Raw genomic sequence first — 23,919 nt, 5'->3', positions numbered from 1 at the left:
GAATTAAATCCTTTTACGACAGTGCTGACAAGGTAATCACTGTTTCTGTCTCATTACCACTTTTACAATGGGTTCTACCATATATATTTTGAGGCAGGAAGATGAAGCATGAATGAAATATTCACAATAAAAAATACAAATAAGATGAAAAGCTTAACTTTTTTCCAAGCTTTCAACATTTTAAAAATTATTTTTTTTTATTTAAGGCTTTGTTTTTCCTTCTCTCACATTAAAGACAGGGGAAAAAATGACCAAAACCAAAAATTAAAATCATGAGCTTGGCACTTTTGTGATTAATTTGAGAGGGTATCTACTTTCTTACATTATATACATATGTTTACAATGACATCAAAAAATTTTAGAGACTTGTCAGTACAGGTATTTGCATTTACATAATTTTCATGTTTTGATATGGGTTATTTTGTTGTTTGTTCCCCCCCTTTTGTTTATTTTTGGTTTCAAGCATGCCAGCTTTAAATCGCACCTGTTCTGTGACCAAACTCCCTGCATCTGTGGCTACATCTGTCTTTTTAAACAGGCCCAACAATCATTGCACGACATGTTACAAGAGAGGACAGAGACAGAAAAGAAACAAAAACTATGGGGAGCAAAGGATGAACTCAAATTTACAGAGAATCTTTACAAGAAAAATGTTTCAATACAGACAAGTGAAAAGGATGTGTCAAAATCTCTTATTTCCATATTTACATTTATAAAAGAACTATACAATAGCATCATTGTTCAAATTCAGCTCCCATTTCCAAAGGATGCTCAGTCCAGGAGAAAAAACAAGAGGTAAAGTGAATCACAAGAGCAGGGGCAGTAGAGTCCTGCCATGGCCTGGGCAGGAGTAGGGAGGGGGTTACAGAGGGTGCAGGGTGGGGAGTCATTTCTGTGAAGAGGCCCAGGCAGCTTCTGTGTGTTCATCTGTCATCTTCGCCTTAGGAATTCCATTGCAGGTTTTGCTGAGGATTGGCTTGCTAGCTTGTTGTTGTATATATGCCATGCAGTGTTTACCCTTTCAAAAATTAGATCTTCATGCCACTGGAGTTTGTCATTGGTAGTAAAGGAAAAATAATCATGCCAAATCATTTAGAAGATATTAAGTGCCAGCAGGCTGAAGGGAAAAAAAAAAATCATTTGCTACTTTTTAATGGTTTCTTTTATTGCACTTAATTTGTTTTGTTCCTTCTTCCTTTAGTCAGGAAAAAAAAAAGATTCTGAAACAGTTTTTTTTTTTTACAACATGGTCTTTTGCCCCCTTTTTATTGACAGATGGTGGGAGGGGTTCTTTGAAATTATTTCCAAAAGGAACAGTTTTTTTTACTCCATCCCTGTCACCCCAACCTTAGCTCTGCAGTCACTACCACCCAGTGTTCTTGTTTACAGACTTACGAGTTCTGGCAACATTGCTCCAAGTATGTCATACCCAGAATCCGACAGTGCGAGGCAGTGATCATCCAGCAAAGCTCATTCAGATGGGGCCTTGCTGAGTAGGATCGAACCTCCTCTTCTTGACATTTCTTCCAGAGTGCGTCAAAAGCGGATGCAAGCAGAGGGGAAAAATTCACAATATTAATCAGATGGTGATAAAGAGAAAGGTGATGTTAATAACAATGCTAGTTCCAGAGCAAAGTAATCTACTCGCACGGAGGCAGTTTCCAAAATAAATTGAAATTGAAACACAGACCAGCTAACGCTTTTGAACATCTTTCCATCATCTCAAGAGTATGCCTTTTGTGAAGACAAAAAGCTTCAAGTTGTTCTTTTTAAATCACAGGAAGACTCCATGGCCCAATTAGTCTCTTATTTCAGAAGTAAATGATATTGCTAATCCTCTAGAAGAAAATTACAGGGAGGCCTCTTCCATATGGGGGGCTATTGGGAGGACTAAGAAAAACTCTAAAGGTCTTGTAGCTACTTCCCTCCAGGACTTGAGGGTTCTGTATCAGTGAACTGGCCTGTGCTGAGGTGGCAAGAAAGCCCGCTCTGCTCAGTTATCTTGCTGCCTTGGGTATGTGAGCTCTTACTCCACTCTGGAACAAGCATTTTTCATATCTAGAAAGCTGAAATACAGAGTGCACAGTAAGACAGTACACTCAAAGGAGAATGGACACAGGGTTGGGTTAGTTAAGCAAATATAGCATTTAGCTTAGTTGAAAATAGGCAAGTTAAAATGTCTTGCTTGTAGTGTCCAGTCTCCTAAAAAGTGGTTTCTATGTTTGAAAAGAGAAAAGAAAGAACCAGCAAGACTCTACAAGGCAACAACAAAAGTTTCTGGTTGCAACCTCCCCATCGTCTGGCTTCATGTGGGGCATCAAGCAAGGGCTCATGCATTTAGTCTGCACACTGGCGGGTGCAACGCTGCTGCCACTGAGGCATCATGCACAACTGGAGACCCAGGAGTCCCTAGACCCCTCATTCCCCTGCCCACTCGCTCAGGGCCAGCTGGATACCCCCACAGGCCCTGCATACCAAAGATTACGGTATATTCCTCCTCCCCCGTATAATTCAAATTAAAAACAATACCAAAGCTCAAAATATGTATAAAGACATCCTGCAAAGTTCTTATTTTTCCCAAGATGACCATTTTGATGCTTCTCTTTAGAAATATCAAACATAATCTTTAAAGAAAAACCTCCCTTTCCTTTTTAAAGTTTTCATTAAAGTGTCTTCATGAATGGCCTAAGTATGTGGTTCATTGGTCTAGCAGGTAATCCACTGTATCAAACCCTATTTCCAACAGTGCTACTTGCTTTTCTTCCCCATTTCCACCCATCCCTTTCTAAAATTAATATTCTTGAAAGCAGGAATTGTTGATGCTGACCAGGAAATAGAGATGAGACCAAAACGGAAGTCTCCCATCATGTATCTTTCACCAAATTAGTTTGCTGTGGAGCACAGGATCTGAGTTTGCTCCCCATGCTCACACCCCTTGCAGGTAGATGTTTAAGGAGCCTCACTTCTCCCTTGTGAGTCACATAGAAAAAACAAGAGACCCTAAGGGACTAGGGGCCCCAACCTAGCTAGCTATGTGTTGCTGGAACTCAAGAGAAACGTTAAACTAATGTCTCCTCAATTAATCTGAATACAGAGGAGTCCCAGGCATTAAAGGAATCGGGTTCCTTATTTTGCACTGGGATATGCTCACGGAATTCAAATAAACAGCAGTCTGCTTATCCTCCTTATGGAAAGACTAGCTAAAATTGATTCCATTTTCTAATTCTGTAAAATTCAAAAGCCAAAATAAATACATAAAGATATTTATTTTGAGAAAATATAATTAGCAATTTTAAGTTACTTTCAAATTTCATCCTACTTGACATTCAAACAATTCAGTCAACTTTCTTTTTTTTTTTTGTCTTTTTTTTGTAACCAGTAAGGGGATTGCAACCCTTGGCGTGGTGTCGCCCGCACCGCGCTCAGCCAGCGAGCGCACCGGCCATCCCTATATAGGATCCGAACCCACAGCGGAAGCGCCACTGCGCTCCCAGTGCCGCACTCTCCCGAGTGCACCACAGGGTCGGCCCCAACTTTCTCGATGATAATCTAGAGGTAGACCTTTCAATTTCATTTTATGTGAGTACATAGCAGTCTCTTCTTTAGCACACCCAACAAAATGGAACATAGGCCAAACAGGATCTCTTAGAGCCAGTCAGACTCAGTATGAATTTGTAACCCAAGTAACTTCTCAGAGAGAGGTAACCCCATATGATAATCATACAGACTTATTAACACCTTTAATGTAGGAGTAGCTATGTGTGGCCACTACTGGTGGTGGAAGAAACACACTTTGTCACTGGTTCCCATGGAGAGAGCAAGTAGTGGGATAGGGAGACATGGTAATAGGGTTCCCTAGACTGGGACATTATAATGTGGTTGGAGAGTTCAATATTCATCTTGGAATCCTTTTGATTTGAATTGTCAGCAAACTATGTCACTGTTACCTCTGTGTTCTTTTCCTACCAACACCTAGAATTTTTCTTCTCCTGCTACCATCACCTACTGTACTTTACAAGCATGTAAAGAACCACAGTGCTCACATCTAAATTCCTATGTTCAAATTTAGGATGTTAATTAAACAGCCATGTCCAAGGTAATAAGAGCAATCCCATTCATTTTTAAATGCAGATATGAAATTCTTTTTTCATGTACTTCTCACCTTTTCTGAGCTTTAGGAAAGATGCTACTAAAGTGATCCATCGCCTACTTGAGTTTTCCTAATGTCCAGTGAAAGCAACAGCTCTGACAGTCTAATCAAGCACTTTTATTATTCAACGCGGAGTAGGTGTCAGGGTTTCCCTGAGTCAACCAGGACAGAGGCTGCAATCCTCTGAACCACAGTTCATAACTTTACTCTGTGTGTGTAGGTGATGGAGAGGAAGAGGAGCGTGGGTGAGTGGGAATAAATGCAGATATGGGGGAAGCTGGACAAACTGCTGTGTCACATGCCTATGGTTCATTTTCACAGGATTTCTCAGAGAAAATCCTTAGACCTCAAATACCTGGGAATCCAGACTAGATCATCCCTTAGTATCCTCATACTTCTGGAGTGTGGAAGTAACCAAAGTTACTAAGACATACTCACCACATTATGCAATATGTCAGAATATGTCTAAAAAAAATCTACCAAATAAAGCATTTTTTTTCCTTTCAGGAATTCCACAGGCTTGCTTGTGGAAGTCTTGATTGCATTAACCAAAGGTTTCTGACTCTGACTCTACTATTCTGCTAAAAAGAAGTAATCTAAATTTGTATTGTTTTCAGATCAATAATTTTGATAAATCTTCATTATTACTTTACACACACAAACATACGTACACACACACACACACACACACACACACACACTCATGCTTTTTACCACCTGTTGAGGAGGAAATATGGTTTAAGAAAAGAACCACAAAAAATGGCAATGTCAGGGCTCAGAGCATAGCTCTATTTCTCATTTATACTTGAAAAGGTCACGTACGATACTTCAGCATCTAAACTACTCAAGTGTTACACCTAAAGAAATGTCACATTAGGAAAAAGCAATATTTTCCCTGAGCAGTTAATATATTTTCCTTTAATCCAAAAGTTTACATACCCTCAAATTCTTCAAGTTACTTTGCTACCTTCTTTTCTAGTAATAAAAATCCAACTTCAGGAGAGATTCCCAATAGCAGTATTTAGAGAAATCTTTCTTAGAAACTATTTTCAACTTATTCTAAAAGAACCCCTTTTTTATTCACATTGAACTGAATGAAACATTCAAAGGCTTTCACTTCAACTAGCAAAAAATAATATTTCTGACTTATCTCTAGACTAATAATTTCCAAATTTGCCCAAGTGGTAGGAAAGCCTAAACATTATCATTCAACACCAAAAGCCTTTTATTAACAAGGTAAAAGTAGTTATTTAAAGCTCAATACAAACCACATAGTTACTGTGAAAATCTAAAGCAAATAAGATCCTCATATAGAAACCTATAGTCAGCACAAGAGCAGCAGCTTCCCGAAGTTTAAACTCCTAAAGGTACATGTTCTAGAATGAGTCTCAGTCTTCATTTTCTTCTTTGCTTTGGGGCATGAAAATATTTACTTCACACTTCTGTGTGCCTTTCTACGAAGTTTTCCCTTAAACTGGTTAGAGTCACAGGGCACAGGAAGCGACTCCGCCTTAGCTCTGCATCTGTGTTCTTACACAGCAGGCCCCACACCAGGCAGCAAAGGCTGTTTCTCACCTCACCAGGTGACTAAGTGTTGATCCCCCACCTTTTTTTTTTTTTTCCTGCTCTTCTGATTATCAGACATTTCTCTCAGATGTAAATAATCTGTACAGGGCCTAATCCACTTACATACACAATGATAAAGGCTTTTCTGTTTTTCCCCAAAGAAACATGCAATTCAAGCTGTGAGCTAGGCCAGGCCATTGTTTTGAGGTCCTGCTACAGAATCGTGTGCTCTTATCTCCAAACATGGAAATGGTGAATTTGGCATTGCATGTGGCCAGATGGCAAAGATGCATGGAAGACTGTGTTCTAGGCCTTTGAAACTGAGATTTTTTTTTTTTTTTACTACCGATGGGGCATAAGCCTGGACCAGAGACAAATTTATTCTTCTCAAGGCCTATTTACGAAAAAGCTATCAAAAGCATTACAAAATAATAACATAGAGTATGGCGTTGCTTTAATGTACAATGATTTGTTTACAATAGTGGGATACTACAAAAAGTTTTTGCTTGAATTAGGCCAGACCAAACAAAACTATATTTTTTATCAGATGCTACATGAGTGACTCACTACCGGGGGCAATGTCGTGTTAATACTAAGAAGAGAGATTCAAATGTGAGTTACCCATTTAGTTGTGTGATTTTGAAAACACACTAGTGTCAAAACTGTGATTTCACTATATAAGTTCAACTTTATAAAGATCCCTATAGGAAAGAAGTACCATTTCCTAATGCCTTTCCAAGTGGAAGCCACGCAAAGACTATAGGCTTACCCACTACATCTTAATAACAAAAGCAGCAAATGTTGCATTACTTAAATTATCTTTTGGCTTGTTTTCTTTCATAATAAGCTTCTAATAATAATCTTTTAGCTGGTTGAAGCACAGTGAATTCAGGATTCCAAACTTAAAATAGAATGAAGTTCACAGTTAAGGCAATTATTCAGATAGTTTAGGGCAAAACCTTCCTCCATTGAGTAACCAGGTGGAGGCAAAGTGGGCTTTGAATTTGGGTAATGGTCTTATTTCCAACTTAAATTTGTTTCTATCTATCTGGTTGAAAACTTATCACAGGGAAAATTAGGCACAGGAAGACTTACCTACAAATCATAATAATCAAGTCATCGAAGTATGAAAAGACATAAAAAGGTTATCCAATGAATTCAAGGTATAAAAACATCCAAACTGGATAATTCAGGTTTAAAATTTTAGATCATAATTAAGGTTTATTTATGATTATCCAGCATGTCTATTTAAATAAACTTAGCTGAGCAATCAATGTGTGATCCAAACCAAAATGCCACTATGAAAACATACCGGACCTTCCAGTCATGTCAATATTAGCCGCTAATTAGAAAATATTAAGTGTCACAAAGCCATAGATTTCAAATTCCAATTTGAAACCAATGCAGTTGGCTAGGAAATTGATAGAAATACTTTTAAAAATCTGTTTTTATAAAATAATGAATCTTTTTAAATCACCAAGCTACATATATTACATATAAAAACTAGTAACCACATGGTTACTTAGGTTGTGAAATTTTCAAAATAGAATATAAGCCAGTTTTAAACAGATACAAGGAATTTATATCCATTTCTTTTTAACTACGCGGTTTCCTCCATTACCTGCATATAGATGAACGTATCTCAGAATGTCTGTTCTGCTAAGTTGGAACGTCTTCCACTGAAGAACATCTACTTTGCTTTCCTTAAACGAGTATGTGTGCATTCCTTCTATATTTCTCATTTTTCCACTTGCCTGAAGATATGTGAGGGTTCATGTTTCTTCTTTTCTAACTCATTTCTGAATAAACATTTACTTTTTGCAGTTTTACTGTTTTACTTAAAATCTTGTAGCAGGAACTCAAAACTTGGTTACGTAAGCAGAAAAGAGAAGTGCCAGAGCCACTGAGAAGAAGGCATGCGGCATTGCTTACTTAAATCCCCATCCTGTGCCCCCAAGGACAATAGCTGCTACCAGGATGGCACCAGCGATGGAGCCTATTATGAGATTGGTGGCACTAGGACCTGTGACAAAGGATCACGGGAAGAAAGTCAAATGAACCAACCACTTTCGTTACCACAAGGGAAAGGCAGTTAAATGGTTTCAGGAAGTAAACACCCTGCGTAAAAGATCACTGAAGATTTAACTTGCCTTTATTTTCCCAGCTTAACCGTACTTTAGGTGCTACAGTTAGCCCCTGCTAGGATTCATGTGCCTATACATCTAAAGGTTCTGTACCATTGGCAATTAAGTTCCATTGAATTCACCTTTCACAGAATTTGAATCAAATAGGCCCTGTTTGCTGTCGTTGCACATCCTTCTGCTCTTCCCCTTTCCCAGTATCATGACTCAAACAAGTAAAAGCACATCAAGAACACGATTGCATTAGAATGAGCTTAATCCGACGGACAAATGAGGGCATGAAAAGAAGGAAAAAATATTCTACTCAAGTGCTCTTCCAAGCAGTACATAAAGCTGCCTGAATGCTAACTTTTTTATTCCCCATTTGCAGACAATTAAATTTTAGAAGTCAGAAGATTACCAATAAAGATCTGACTTCGAATTCTTTCTTCATGGTCCTGACAGTATTAAACACCACAATGGGGTTCCAAAGGCAGGATTTAAAGGAAGCATAAAACTCATTTGGGTAATTTTGGGAAAATAGAAAAAAGATTCCTTACATTCAGTTGAGAGTATCTTTTAAATTCCCATTTATTACTAAGAAAAATTTGAGGCTTGGAGATATTAAAAAAAGAAGAGAGCCAGAAGGACAGCCAGAAAGAAAATACAAGGTGGAATTCCTATTATTTGCTGAGTGAGATTTGACACATATTACAGTAACTCCTGTCCTCTCACTCTTCTCCTTAGTTCAGCACTTAAAATCTAAGCAACGTTAAATTTACTGCAAGAATTATTTTAAATATCACATCCTTCAAGTTGCTGCTATGCAGATACAGTGCCCCCCAACAACAAAATATTTTCAGTTCTAACTATATAGCCCTGCTCCAGAAGTTACAAGGCCAATTTTTCTAGTTTCTCTAAAATCCTCAGGTTTGTGTATATATTCATTTCTGCTTAAAAAATTCTCTTTTCTGCTCACATCAGTGCCCTCAACTGTGTACATAAATGGATGCCACTTCTGGCAGCATTAAAACTGTATATACGTAATATGTTTCTACTAAGAGACCTCCCAGTGCTTGGTGGGCAGGCAGAGAACAGCTGTAATGAGTCTCAGGGATGAAGGTCTCTTCATGTTCCTGGGCTTGTGACATGCTCTTAAGACTAACCATTGAGGTTCTACAGAACATGAATCCAGGTGACCTTTAGAGATACACCAGTAATAATAAACAGTAACAGTGAGAGCAAGAAAAGCAGTTTAGCTACTGCATACTGAGCACTTACTATGTGCCAGGGCTGAACACAACATATATTATCTCATTCATTTGATCCTCACCAAAACTATGACTCTCTCTGTTTAATAGATGAGGAAACAGAGGCTTCTAGAAATCAATAAGTGAGGGAGGCAAGATTTGTACATAGATTTGTCGGGCTCTAAAACGTAGGCTATAAATCGAGGGCCAGAAAACTACAGCCCACAGGCCAAATCTGGCCCCACCGCCTGTTTCTGTGAAGAAACCTTATTGGAACACAGCCACGCTCATTTGTTTACATGCTGTTTATGGCTGCTTTCATGCTAAGACAGCATTGTTGACAGGTTGTGACAGATACCCTGTAGTAACGTCAAAGCCAAAACTATGTACCATCTGGCCCTTTACGGAAAGTTTGCTAACTCCTGTTCTAATGAAACTTTGTTCCATTTACATGTATTTCCTCCCCACATTTCAATAGGGAAACAAATTTCAAAACAAATATTTAAAAATATTTATATTACCATGTTCATACTCTATGCTTTAGATGTGATTTGCACTTTCCTAGCTTCAGAAAACACAAGTTGGGATTAGAATCAATATATAATCCATGAGAAATGATTCCTGATTCATAATCATAAACTAAGGAGTAGGAGAAATTTTTTTTAAAATTTTTCTAAACTCTGTCCATGGAATCCTTAATGACTAAATGAACATTACACTATCATAAACTAGGAAGTGTTAAAATGATCTATATATACGATGTGAATTTTATTTTTAAAAAACTATATTTACTTATTTAAGCAATTATGGCAAAAATATAGATTTTGAAGGAAAAAATCAGTAAACTAACAGAAAAAAAAACAGTTCATATACCAAGAATAGATAAAAAATCTATTTTTTGGAAAAAATATATATACACTTATACGGACTTACCTGTCACAACCAGAAATAGCCACAAACCAACAACACTGGAATGACAGATGAAAACAAATGCCGAGACAAGGACTATGTTTTACAACAAAAGCCCTTTTGATTTTGCCTATCTCTAAGACTCAAAGAAAGTATGATTAAAATTCATCCCTTCAATTACTATATTTCAGGACACCAAAATTACAATCAATAAAGAATGTAAAAAGCGCATCTGGGATGCTTTTTTAAAAACTACCTTTTTTCAAAAAGGAATTTCACATAAATGTATGTATTGAATTGCTCCTGGAAAAGTAATATTACTCACGTATACAATTCAGTCAACAGACACGAGCTGAGATTTTACAGGACAAAGTTCTTGCTGTCTCTAAATATTTTACCTGTGTTATATACTTTATTTTCTAACAAGTAAGGAGAAAGAAAATCTCTTTTCTACTATTTCAAGCTTCCTCTGGGCTAACTAGCTTCACAGTCCATTCTGATGGGATGTAAGTTAGAATATCCAAGTTTGGTCAAAGTCCTTCAGTCCAAAGGAGAGAAGGTTCATGTCATCGTTAACACAATGTGTGACCTGTGGACCTATTCCCCTCTTAATGCTGTTCTGGGGCATGGGTCTCCCAATTCCGGTATGTAAGAAGAGCATCTGTGTATCCAACTAATGAGACTAAGGGGGAACGTCGCTGATATTATCAACATGCTCATGATGTAGACTGGTTGAGTAAAGGATATCTGGTAATTCCTTAAGATGCTAGCAATTCATTCCTGGGCCTCTTTGAAGTGTTACCACCACCACCACAGTAAATAGAAAAGACACTGTGTGAAGGGCTATTTCTGTCACTCATAAATGCTCTCTCTGTAATTACAGAAAGAGGAAAAAATCATGATCATCTTTTAGTCTACAGATTAGCAATCTCCTGAAGCAGTATCCCATGGAGAACTGACAGCTATTCTGAGGATGTGGATCGTGGCCAGGGGAACCTAAATAAAGGCACCAGGAGAGCTTGTATATCATGGGTAAGTGGCACACAATACACAGTCAGCCCTCCATATCCATGAGTTCCACACCCATGGATTCAAACAACCACAGGTCAAAATATTCAGGAAAAAAACTGTCTGTACTGAACACGTACAGACTTTTTTTCAGTCATTATTCCCTAAGCAATACAGCATAACAACTGTTTACACAGGATTTATATTGTGTTAGGTATTTTAAGTAACCTAGAGACAGTTTAATGGGAAGATTGTGTAGGTTATAGGCAAATACTATGCCATTTTATATCAGAGACTTAGGTATCTGTAGATTGTGGCATCTGCAGGAGGTCCTGGAACCGATCTCCCACAAATACCAAGGGATGGATGACTGTATTTATTTATACACTGGTCCTTTTAAGACAAACCACAAAATTTGCAGCTTAAGTTGTACAGATTTGAATTAAATATCTTTTCATTCTTAATGCTCCTTGCTCCCAAACTTCAAATTTGAATTATTAACCTGTTTTATAACAAGAAAACTGAAGGCAGTATCCTAAATATCTTCTTTTAAAAAAGTTAAGCTGAAGCTTCCCATATCATTCTAAATAAATGGAGAAAATACTACTGGCTATCATTCTTATACCTTTAAAAAGTGCCTCAACTGTTGATAATTCCTAGTTCTATATGTGGGTTTGTTTGACTGGTAAAGATTAAATACATTATTTTAAGAATCCTAACAAAACACTCATGTAAAAGCACTTTTGCCAGTAAATAGTGGAGTCGGGGGGAAGGTCTCTTTTAAAATTGCTTTTACAAGTGGAGGAGCAATAGAAGTTTCTGGACTGTTGCCTCAATTGTGATGGTATCATAAACACCCCCAACATTATTTCATGCCCCACATTGTTCCAGACAGGAGAAGGTTCTACATTGCACGAGAAACCACAAGACACGAACACATCCAAATCACACCACAAGTTGCACTACCACAGGAAATGAAAGAAGTGTTTACAGTAACGCCATTCCGCAAGGCACAGAAAAATACCCTAGTAAAAAAAAAAAAAAAAAAAAATCAACAGCAGTTTCCAGGGCGCCCTTCAGCTGTTTCAAGAACTCCCACATGACCCGCGCTTTTTTCCTGGCCTTGTTTAAACCGACCAATTACCTTGCTTCTCGCTTCTGTACCCGCGCTTTTCCCTGGCCTTGTTTAAACCGACCAATTACCTTGCTTCTCGCTTCTGTACCCGCGCTTTTTGCTATAAAACAAGCTCAAAAACTCTACTCGGCGCGCCAGTCTACCGAGAGACTGAGCCGCCCGGGTACCCGTGTGTTCAATAAAACCTCTTGCTAATTGCATCCGGAGCCGTGGTCTCGTTGTTCCTTGGGAGGGTCTCTCCTGACTGATTGATTGCCCAAATCAGGCGTCTCTCATTTGGGGGCTCGTCCGGGATCAGACCCCCACCCAAGGACCACCGACCCACCAACGGGAGGTAAGCTGGCCAGCGATCGCTCCGTGTCTCGTTTCTGTGTCTGACTCCGTAACTCTGACTGTCCCTCTGAGTGCGCGCATTTTGGTTTCAGTTTGTTCCGGGCTGATCGCTCTGGGAGCGACGTGTGAGTAGCGAACAGACGTGTTCGGGGGCTCACCGCCCGGTAATCCTGGGAGACGTCCCAGGATCAGGGGAGGACCAGGGACGCCTGGTGGACCCCTCAGGAGAGGATCATTATGTTCTGATCCCACTGCCGCGTCTAGAGAGGCGCGCTCTGCCATCTGACTCCTTCTTTTGTCTCTACGCTACTCGATCTCGCCGCCGTTTCTGGTTTCTTTTTGTTTTGTTCCTGATAGGCCTCTGTGTCGTGGTCCCTCTCTTCGAAATGGGACAAAATAACTCTACCCCTCTCTCCCTCACTCTAGATCACTGGAGGGACGTGAGAGCAAGGGCTCACAATCTGTCCGTGGAAATCAGAAAGGGAAAATGGCGGACCTTTTGTTCCTCCGAGTGGCCCACGTTCGGTGTCGGGTGGCCGCCGGAAGGAACTTTTAATGTCTCTGTCATTTCCGCAGTTAAAAGGATTGTCTTTCAGGAAATCGGGGGACACCCGGACCAAGTTCCATATATCGTGGTGTGGCAAGACCTCGCCCAGAGTCCCCCACCATGGATGCCGCCCTCTGTCAAGGTCGCTGTCGTCTCCAGTCCAGAGAGGCCATCCGCTCCTCCCCGACCCCCCATCTACCCGGCAACCGACGACTCGCTCCTTCTCTCTGAGCCCCCGCCCTATCCGGCAGCCCTGCCACCTCCTCTGGCCCCTCAGGCGGTCGGACCGGCGCCGGTCCAGGCGCCCGATATTTCCGATCCTGAGGGACCAGCCGCGGGGACCAGGAGTCGCCGTGCCCGCAGTCCGGCAGACGACTCGGGTCCTGACTCCACTGTGATTTTACCCCTCCGAGCCATAGGACCCCCAGCCGAGCCCAACGGCCTAGTCCCTCTGCAATATTGGCCTTTCTCTTCAGCAGATCTTTATAATTGGAAATCTAATCATCCTTCTTTTTCTGAAAATCCAGCAGGACTCACGGGGCTCCTTGAGTCTCTTATGTTTTCTCATCAGCCCACCTGGGACGATTGCCAACAGCTCCTACAGATTCTCTTCACCACGGAGGAACGAGAAAGGATTCTCCTTGAGGCCCGCAAGAATGTCCTGGGGGACAACGGGGCCCCTACTCAACTCGACAACCTCATTAATGAGGCCTTCCCCCTCAATCGACCTCAGTGGGACTACAACACAGCCGCAGGTAGGGAGCGTCTCCTGGTCTACCGCCGGACTCTAGTGGCAGGTCTCAAAGGGGCAGCTCGGCGCCCCACCAATTTGGCTAAGGTAAGAGAGGTCTTACAAGGACCGGCAGAACCCCCTTCGGTTTTCTTAGAACGCCTAATGGAGGCCTATAGGAGATACACTCCGTTTGAGCCCTCTTCTGAGGGGCAGCAGGCTGCAGTTACCATGGCCTTCATCGGACAGTCAGCCCCAGATATTAGAAAAAAGTTACAGAGGCTAGAGGGGCTCCAAGATTATTCCTTGCAAGATTTAGTGAGGGAGGCAGAAAAGGTGTACCACAAAAGGGAGACAGAAGAAGAAAGAGAAGAAAAAAAAAAAAAAGAGGCAGAAGAGAGAGAAAGGCGGCGCGATAAGCGCCAAGAAAAAAACTTGACTAGGATTTTGGCCGCAATGGTAAGTGAAAAAGGTTTTAGAGATAGGCAGACAGGGAATCTGAGCAACCAGGCAAGAAAGACACCTAGGGATAAAAGATCTCCTCTGGACAAAGACCAGTGCGCATACTGTAAAGAAAAGGGTCACTGGGCAAGAGAATGTCCCCGAAAGAAAAACGTCAGAGAAGCCAAAGTTCTGTCCCTAGATGACTAGGGGAGTCAAGGTTCGGACCCCCTCCCCGAACCCAGGATAACGCTGACTGTGGAGGGGACTCCCATTGAGTTCCTGGTCGATACCGGGGCTGAACATTCAGTTTTGACCCAACCCCTGGGAAGGGTAGGGTCCAGACGGACAGTCGTACAAGGAGCAACAGGGAGCAAAGTCTACCCCTGGACCACAAAGAGACTTTTAAAGGCTGGACATAAACAGGTGACCCACTCCTTTCTGGTCATACCCGAGTGCCCCGCCCCTTTGTTGGGTAGGGACCTCTTAACCAAACTAAAGGCCCAGATCCAGTTTTCTGCTGAGGGCCCACAAGTAACATGGGAAGACCGCCCTACACTGTGCCTGACCCTGAACCTAGAAGAAGAATACCGGCTACATGAAAAGCCAGGTCCCTCCTCTATCGACCCATCCTGGCTCCAACTTTTTCCCACTGTATGGGCAGAGAGGGCAGGCATGGGACTGGCCAATCAAGTCCCACCAGTGGTAGTGGAACTAAGATCAGGTGCCTCACCGGTGGCTGTTCGACAATATCCAATGAGCAAGGAAGCCCGGGAAGGTATCAGACCCCACATCCAGAGGTTCTTAGACCTAGGGGTCTTGGTGCCCTGTCAATCGCCCTGGAATACCCCTCTACTACCTGTAAAAAAGCCAGGGACCAATGACTATCGGCCAGTCCAAGACCTGAGAGAAATTAATAAAAGGGTACAGGATATTCATCCCACCGTCCCAAACCCTTACAGCCTTCTGAGTTCCCTTCCGCCCAGCCACACTTGGTATTCAGTCTTAGATCTCAAGGATGCCTTTTTCTGCCTCAAGCTACACCCCAGCAGCCAGCCGCTATTCGCGTTCGAGTGGAAAGACCCAGAAAAAGGTAACACAGGTCAGTTGACCTGGACACGGCTGCCCCAAGGGTTCAAGAACTCTCCCACTCTCTTCGACGAGGCCCTCCACCGAGATTTGGCCCCCTTTAGGGCCCTCAACCCTCAGGTAGTGCTACTCCAATATGTAGACGACCTCTTGGTGGCAGCCCCCACATATAGAGACTGCAAAGAAGGGACACAGAAGCTCCTACAGGAATTGAGTAAATTAGGGTACCGGGTATCGGCTAAAAAGGCCCAGCTCTGCCAAAGAGAGGTCACCTATCTGGGGTACCTACTCAAGGGGGGAAAAAGATGGCTGACCCCGGCCCGAAAGGCTACTGTTATGAAGATCCCCGCTCCCACGACCCCCAGACAGGTCCGTGAATTTCTGGGCACTGCAGGATTCTGCAGGCTCTGGATCCCTGGGTTTGCTTCCCTAGCTGCACCCCTGTATCCCTTAACAAAGGAAAGCATCCCTTTTACCTGGACTGAGGAACATCAAAAAGCTTTTGACCACATAAAAAAAGCCTTGCTGTCAGCCCCCGCTTTGGCCCTCCCAGACCTCACCAAACCATTTACTCTATACGTAGATGAGAGAGCCGGTGTGGCCCGGGGAGTGCTTACTCAGACTTTAGGACCCTGGCGGCGGCCAGTAGCTTACCTATCAAAAAAATTGGATCCGGTGGCTAGCGGGTGGCCAACCTGCCTGAAAGCGGTTGCAGCCGTGGCACTCCTTCTCAAGGACGCTGATAAGTTAACCTTGGGACAGAATGTGACTGTGATTGCTCCCCATAGCCTCGAAAGCATTGTGCGGCAGCCCCCCGACCGGTGGATGACCAATGCCAGGATGACTCATTACCAGAGCCTGCTGCTAAATGAAAGGATATCGTTTGCACCCCCTGCCATCCTGAACCCAGCTACCCTCCTACCAGTCGAATCGGAAGCCACCCCAGTACACAGGTGCTCAGAGATCCTCGCCGAAGAAACTGGAACTCGACGAGACCTGAAGGACCAGCCATTGCCCGGGGTGCCAGCCTGGTATACGGACGGTAGCAGTTTCATCGCGGAGGGTAAGCGGAGAGCAGGGGCCGCCATCGTAGATGGCAAGCGGACGGTGTGGACAAGCAGCCTGCCAGAAGGTACGTCAGCCCAGAAGGCCGAACTAGTGGCTTTGACGCAGGCATTACGCCTGGCCGAAGGAAAAAACATCAACATCTACACCGACAGCAGGTATGCTTTTGCCACTGCTCACATTCATGGGGCAATATATAAACAGAGGGGGTTGCTCACTTCTGCGGGAAAAGACATTAAAAACAAGGAAGAAATTTTGGCCCTGCTAGAGGCCATTCACCTCCCTAAGCGGGTCGCCATTATCCACTGCCCCGGCCACCAGAGGGGAAATGACCCTGTGGCCACCGGGAACCGGAGGGCCGACGAGGCTGCAAAACAAGCCGCCCTGTCGACCAGAGTGCTGGCAGAAACTACAAAACCTCAAGAGCTAATCGAACCCGCCCAGGTTAAGGCCGAGCCAAGAGAGCTCACCCCTGACCGGGGGAAAGAATTTATTCAGCGGTTGCATCAGTTGACACACTTAGGACCAGAAAAGCTTCTCCAATTAGTAAACCGCACCAGCCTCCTCATCCCGAACCTCCAGTCTGTAGTTCGCGAGGTCACCAGTCGGTGTCAGGCTTGTGTCATGACTAATGCGGTCCCAACCTACCGAGAGATCGGAAAGAGACAACGAGGAGATCGACCCGGCGTGTACTGGGAGGTAGACTTCACAGAGGTAAAGCCTGGCCGGTATGGAAACAGGTATCTGCTGGTATTCATAGACACTTTTTCCGGATGGGTAGAAGCTTTTCCTACCAAAACTGAAACGGCCCTGACCGTCTGCAAAAAGATATTAGAGGAAATTCTACCCCGCTTCGGGATCCCTAAGGTACTCGGGTCAGACAATGGCCCAGCCTTTGTTGCTCAGATAAGTCAGGGACTGGCCACTCAACTGGGGATAAATTGGAAGTTACACTGTGCGTATAGACCCCAGAGCTCAGGTCAGGTAGAAAGAATGAACAGGACAATCAAAGAGACCTTAACCAAATTAGCCTTAGAGACCGGTGGAAAAGACTGGGTGGCCCTCCTTCCCTTAGCGCTGCTCAGAGCCAGGAATACCCCTGGCCAGTTTGGTCTAACTCCTTATGAAATTCTCTATGGGGGACCGCCCCCCATACTCGAGTCTGGAGGGACATTGGGTCCCAATGATAATTTTCTCCCTGTCTTATTTACTCATTTAAAGGCTTTAGAAGTTGTGAGGACCCAGATCTGGGACCAGATCAAGGAGGTGTACAAGCCCGGTACCGTGACAATCCCCCACCCGTTCCAGGTCGGAGACCGAGTGCTTGTCAGACGCCACCGACCCAGCAGCCTTGAGCCTCGGTGGAAAGGCCCGTACCTGGTGTTGCTGACCACCCCGACCGCAGTAAAAGTCGACGGTATCGCTGCCTGGGTCCATGCTTCTCACCTCAAGCCTGCACCACCCTCGGCACCAGATGAGTCTTGGGAGCTGGAAAAGACTGATCATCCTCTTAAGCTGCGTTTTCGGCGGCGGCAGAACGAGTTGGAGTGAAAACCCTCACCAGCCTGTGACCCTCACCTGGCAGGTACTGTCCCAAACTGGGAACGTTGTCTGGAAGACAGAGAAAGTCCAGCCCCCTTGGACTTGGTGGCCCATTCTTACACCTGATGTATGTGCCCTGGCGGCCGGTCTTGAGTCCTGGGATATCCCAGAAACCGATGTATCAACCTCTAAGAGAGTCAGACCCCCTGACTCAAACTATGAGAACGCTTATAGACAGATCACCTGGGGAGCCATAGGATGCAGCTACCCTAAGGCTAGGACCAGAATGGCAAGTTCCACCTTCTACGTGTGTCCCCGGGATGGCCGGTCCCTTTCAGAAGCTAGAAGGTGTGGAGGGCTAGAATCCCTGTATTGTAAAGAATGGGGTTGTGAAACCACGGGGACTGTTTATTGGCAACCTACGTCCTCCTGGGACCTCATAACTGTAAAATGGAATGACACAGAGCGATCATGGGGTGCCCTACTGGCAACCTGTGAAAAAACCGGCTGGTGTAACCCCCTTAAAATAAATTTCACAGAACAAGGACGGCAATCCAAAGAGTGGATAATAGGAAAAACCTGGGGATTGGGATTCTATGTGTCTGGATATCCAGGCGTACAGTTGACCATTCGGTTAGAGATCACCAGCAAGCCAGCTGAGACAGTGGGCCCCAACTCCGTCCTTGCGAAACAAGGACCCCCTAACAAAAACCCCCCTTCCCCAACGAGGGAAGCGCCGCCCATCTCTCAACCCTCGGCGGCTCCTAGCCAAGTCCCCACGGTACTGGAGGGAAGTGTTGTCCTGAACACCCTGTCTCCCACCACGGGCGACAGACTCTTTGGCCTTGTGAGGGGGGCCTTCCTAGCCTTAAATGCTACCGACCCAGACGCCACGAAGTCTTGCTGGCTCTGTTTGGCCTTGGGTCCCCCTTATTATGAAGGAGTTGCCTCCTTAGGAGGGGCCTTCACTTATACCTCCAACTATACCCAGTGCCGCTGGGAGAGCCAAGGAAAGCTTACCCTCACTGAGGTCTCAGGACACGGGTCGTGCATAGGAAAGGTGCCCTCTACCCATCAGCATCTTTGCAATCAGACCCTACCCATCAACTCCTCCACGGAACATCAGTACCTGCTCCCCACCAACCATAGCTGGTGGGCCTGCAGCACCGGCCTCACCCCCTGCCTCTCCACCTCAGTTTTTAATCAGTCTAAAGATTTCTGTATCCTGATCCAGCTGGTCCCTCGCATCTATTACCATTCTGAAGAAACTTTGTTGCAGGCCTATGACGATCCTCACCCCAGGGTTAAAAGAGAGCCTGTCTCACTTACCCTAGCTGTTCTTCTGGGGTTGGGGGTCGCAGCAGGTATAGGTACTGGCGCATCCGCCCTAGTTAAAGGGCCCATAGACCTCCAACAAGGCCTAGCCAGCCTCCAGACCGCCATGGATACTGACCTCCGGGTCCTCCAGGACTCAATCAGCAAGCTGGAGGACTCGCTGACTTCCCTATCGGAGGTAGTACTCCAAAATAGAAGAGGCCTTGACCTACTGTTTCTAAGAGAAGGAGGCCTCTGCGCGGCCCTAAGAGAAGAGTGCTGTTTTTATGTAGACCACTCAGGTGTGGTGCGAGACTCCATGAGAAAACTCAAAGAGAGACTAGATAAAAGACAGTTGGAGCGCCAGAAAAACCAAAACTGGTATGAAGGGTGGTTCAATAACTCCCCTTGGTTCACTACCCTCCTATCAACCATCGCCGGGCCCCTATTGCTCCTCCTTCTGTTGTTCACCCTCGGGCCCTGCATCATCAATAGGTTAGTCCAGTTCATCAATGACAGGGTAAGTGCAGTAAAAATTCTGGTCCTTAGACAAAAATATCAGACCCTAGACAACGAAGACAACCTCTAAATTCGCTCTAAGATTAGAGCTTCCCACAAGAGAAATGGGGGAATGAAAGAAGTGTTTACAGTAACGCCATTCCGCAAGGCACAGAAAAATACCCTAGTAAAAAAAAAAAAAAAAAAAAATCAACAGCAGTTTCCAGGGCGCCCTTCAGCTGTTTCAAGAACTCCCACATGACCCGCGCTTTTTTCCTGGCCTTGTTTAAACCGACCAATTACCTTGCTTCTCGCTTCTGTACCCGCGCTTTTCCCTGGCCTTGTTTAAACCGACCAATTACCTTGCTTCTCGCTTCTGTACCCGCGCTTTTTGCTATAAAACAAGCTCAAAAACTCTACTCGGCGCGCCAGTCTACCGAGAGACTGAGCCGCCCGGGTACCCGTGTGTTCAATAAAACCTCTTGCTAATTGCATCCGGAGCCGTGGTCTCGTTGTTCCTTGGGAGGGTCTCTCCTGACTGATTGATTGCCCAAATCAGGCGTCTCTCAGAAACACAGTCGACGAGACAAAACATGGAAGAGGCAGGTACCAAGCATCACCTCACACACCAGGCACCACACAGAAACACTCTGAAACTCATAAAGATGCTTACTCTATTCCCCACCCTGTGCCTCCAAAAATCACCCCCAGGGCCAGAATGGTGCCGGCCACGGCCCCTATCAGCCTGCTTGTGGCCATGTTCACTGTGTGGAGGGAAAACGGAGATTTTTTTTAGCAAAGGAAATGACACACTGATTTCACGAACAAAATGATCTATTCGGGAAATGCTTTGAAAGTCATTTAAATATTAAAACCTTTGCCTTAAGATTTGAAATTAAGATCTATATATACATTGAAGATATTTGAGGATGACTGTGAATTGACCATCAAATGTCACACCCTACTTTAAAACATAATTTCATATAAATACTTTTAAACGCATAAGTAATCTAATTGGAGTTATGGTACCTACGAGATGTGAGGTAAAATTAAAATATAATTTAAATTACATAACAGCCAATCTGCATTTTAATTAAAATGTAATAAGCCATGAATATATTTTTTAGAAAAATCTCAAACTGTAAGATATGCCTAAGAAGCTACATCTTTTTGAAATGCAGAATGTATCATTCAGTTTTGTGAAAATCCTTAGAAATTTAAAACAGAATAGCTTTAAAATTAAATTTTTACCTGGGAAGTTGCTGAAAAGTATATCTCAAATAACTCTGCAAATGTTTGGATTGCTGTCATAGTATCTGGACATTCAGTCTTTTGTTTATATCCTCCAGTGTGTAGAAAGGTAGGGCCCCTGGAAAACTGTATTAATTGCTTCAGACCACCAAGAGGAAGACTACTACAGAGGGGGGCTCTCAATAACTGTGCATCACCATTTCTGTGTAGAGCTTTCTGGAAAATGGGCCTGCAATGAGTAAAGGTCCCCAAGGTTCTCTCTACATAGGCAAAATGAAGTTTGGTGTTGAAGTAGGAAGACACATTATTTAGAGTTGTGTGTGTCTGTGTGCACACAAGCACTTGAACATATATATACTTTATCTGAAATCTCTATACAAACCAAAAGTACTGGCTTCAAATCACCTTACTGGTAAAAACAGATTAGTGTCACACGGCTGCACTTCACACAGATTGTGTGCTATGAGACACAGTGAAACAAAGCAAGGAACCACACTTCAAAATCACATTTTTTAAGGCTTGATATTGGGCTCATTGTCCTTTTTAGCTAAATATCCTTTCAAAGGAAGAGAGAACCTTGGATCTCTAGTCCTGTTGAGCAACTGCACAATTACTGCATTTTATCACAGGGTAAATAACATGAGTGAGAGATTCTAATTTTATCATTAACTGAGCACAACCTGAATTCTTAAAAAACAAAAAAAGATGGGGTACACAACAAAAAACAGAGAAAGTATAATGAGAGTGTTGAGAGGAAAGAGAAGACAACCAACATACAGGTGGGAGTAATGTTTTCCAAATATGACAAAACATTGTAATTCAAAATCACCTATATTAGAGCTCAGATTATCAAATTATAGAGCCACATACTGGGATGGACAGATATTCCAAATATAAAGCCTTGTTTTTTTAAGACCTTAGAAAATCAGTGCTTTCAGAGAACTAAATTAACTAGAATACATTTATTTTATAACTTTTTTTTTTTTTGCTTACATTTTAGGTATTGGTTCTCAGGGCTGCAATACATGAAATCGAGTCCTAATACTTCTTAAATTTTTATATGTCATATGAGGTTACTTTCAAAAGTTCATGGAAAGATTCATATTATCTTTTAATTCTATTTTTCCACAAACTTTTTGAAGTACCCTTATATATGCTACATATCTTCTCCCATAAAACGTGATACTAAATGAATACTTATTAATTTTTAAGAAATTATAAATGTATGAAAGATTAATAAAAATAACAATTTTAAAAGGTTTTTGTATTTGCTATGGATGTAATTTCTTACCGCAGAAACAAGAGAATTAGGCAACCTATCATGTAGGTTTTTAGAAATACGACCAGAGGAAGAAGACATTTCTTTAGACCTTTCAAATACATACTCAAGATAAACAGATATAGTCCATTATCTCCACTGAGCAAGAATAATTATCTCCAAATTCTTTACTGATAAGTACACTTAACACCAGAGCAGGACAAAAGAAAGTGGGAAAATGGCTTTTTCATAAGTATCCTCTACCCTCTCTGTTCTCCCTTCCTCCCACTACTTTTAGTTCTGGTATACTGACAATATATGTAAAGATCCAGTTGTCTCTTTGTCATTCTACTTAACAGGGTTATCTCTTTAAGTAGTGACTCAACCTGTTTTCAAACTGACATGAATTTATTGAGTGGCTCACAGGTGGGTGGATTTTTATGGAGGCCTTGTTTGAAAATGAGATTGCAGCTACTTACTTTTCACAGCTCTAAGGAATTTATCAAGTCATTGAAAAAAAATGTCTTTGGACCTTTGGAGGCCTATAACCTAGTTTTACTTCTGTAGTGCATTGACTTATGTCCCCCCAAAACTCCCTGAAGCTTGAATTATGTCCCCCCTAAGTTTTATGTATTAGAAACTTGGCCCCCACTGTGACTGTTAAGAGGGTGGGAAATCCTATTATGGTAGTTGAAAGGTGGAGCCTTGAAGAGGTGATTGGGTTGTAGGACCCTGCAGTAGTGAATGGATTAATAACGATGGTCAGGGATGTAGTTCTGAGGGCTTTAAAATGGGAGCATAAAGAGTCTGTCTCTCTCTGATCTCCCTGCTTCCACCATCTTGCAATGTGAGTGTTTTTTCTTTCTTTTCTTATTTTTAGAGTTTCTGAAATAGGAAGGTGCAATATTTTGTCTACGTTATTCCAATGACCCAAAAAGGGACTAAAGTCTGCACCCTTTAATACTTCAAATGATGGCATCAAAGACATATTTGTACTCTATGGATCAAAGTTTTTTTCTGCAGGGATTTAGTACTTCACTAAAACTTAAGATTAGAAGTAAATACTGAATAAACTCTTCACACTTTACGTGTAATATCGGTATTATAAACAGATATATTTCACCTAGTTCCATATTTCAATATGTTTGACATACTACCAAATGTCCTTACTCTTTTCCATGAACTAAAAAACATTTAAAGTGCATTTTTAAATACATGAACAAATGTCTAAAAGGATGTGAAATAGGTTATTTCATATAAGAATATATTTCAGACAGTTTATGCTGTCAATGAAAATATTAGAGTTTTTCTGAACTGAAACAAAATAAACTCACAGTTACTGAAAAATTTTTAAACTTGGTAAATCCTTAAGCTATTGCTGAGGACACTGTTCATGAGAAAATACCCAGGTAACACATAATTATACATGAGCATAATCATATATATAATAAGCATAACTTCTCATATGCAATCATCTGAACTACAAAATCAAAGATTTGTGCACTCACAAAGAATGTCACCAAAAAGATATATGCAGAAAGTAAATGTACTCTTGCTCAGCCCATTCTTTCCATATGACACCCTGCACTGCTGTAGAGTCACCACCAAAAACAAGGCCATCACCAGATGTGCCTCCTGAACTGCGGACTTCCCAGCCTCTGAACTAAGGACGGCTAACAGAAGGTGTGCACTAGAGATTTGCCATCGAGAGCC

At 42.7% G+C, this 23,919-nt stretch overlaps 1 protein-coding gene across 1 annotated transcript in view; it reads right to left on the bottom strand.

The window, feature by feature from the left end:
- Positions 1-1,474: 1,474 nt before the first annotated feature.
- The window catches only part of ADAM23 (ADAM metallopeptidase domain 23), a 171,965-nt gene continuing 149,520 nt past the window's right edge, over positions 1,475-23,919 (bottom strand). The window contains exons 25-26 of the mRNA XM_063111068.1: positions 7,649-7,739; positions 1,475-1,523 (exon numbers count right to left, since the gene is read on the bottom strand). Coding sequence (XP_062967138.1) covers positions 1,475-1,523; positions 7,649-7,739 — 140 coding nt within the window. The remainder of the gene's footprint in view (positions 1,524-7,648; positions 7,740-23,919) is intronic.

Source organism: Cynocephalus volans, chromosome 1 (genome assembly GCF_027409185.1).
Source record: "Cynocephalus volans isolate mCynVol1 chromosome 1, mCynVol1.pri, whole genome shotgun sequence".
Lineage (NCBI taxonomy): Eukaryota > Metazoa > Chordata > Mammalia > Dermoptera > Cynocephalidae > Cynocephalus > Cynocephalus volans.
The sequence above is the reverse complement of the archived record's forward strand: the minus strand, read 5'-3'. Positions and strand labels throughout refer to the sequence as shown.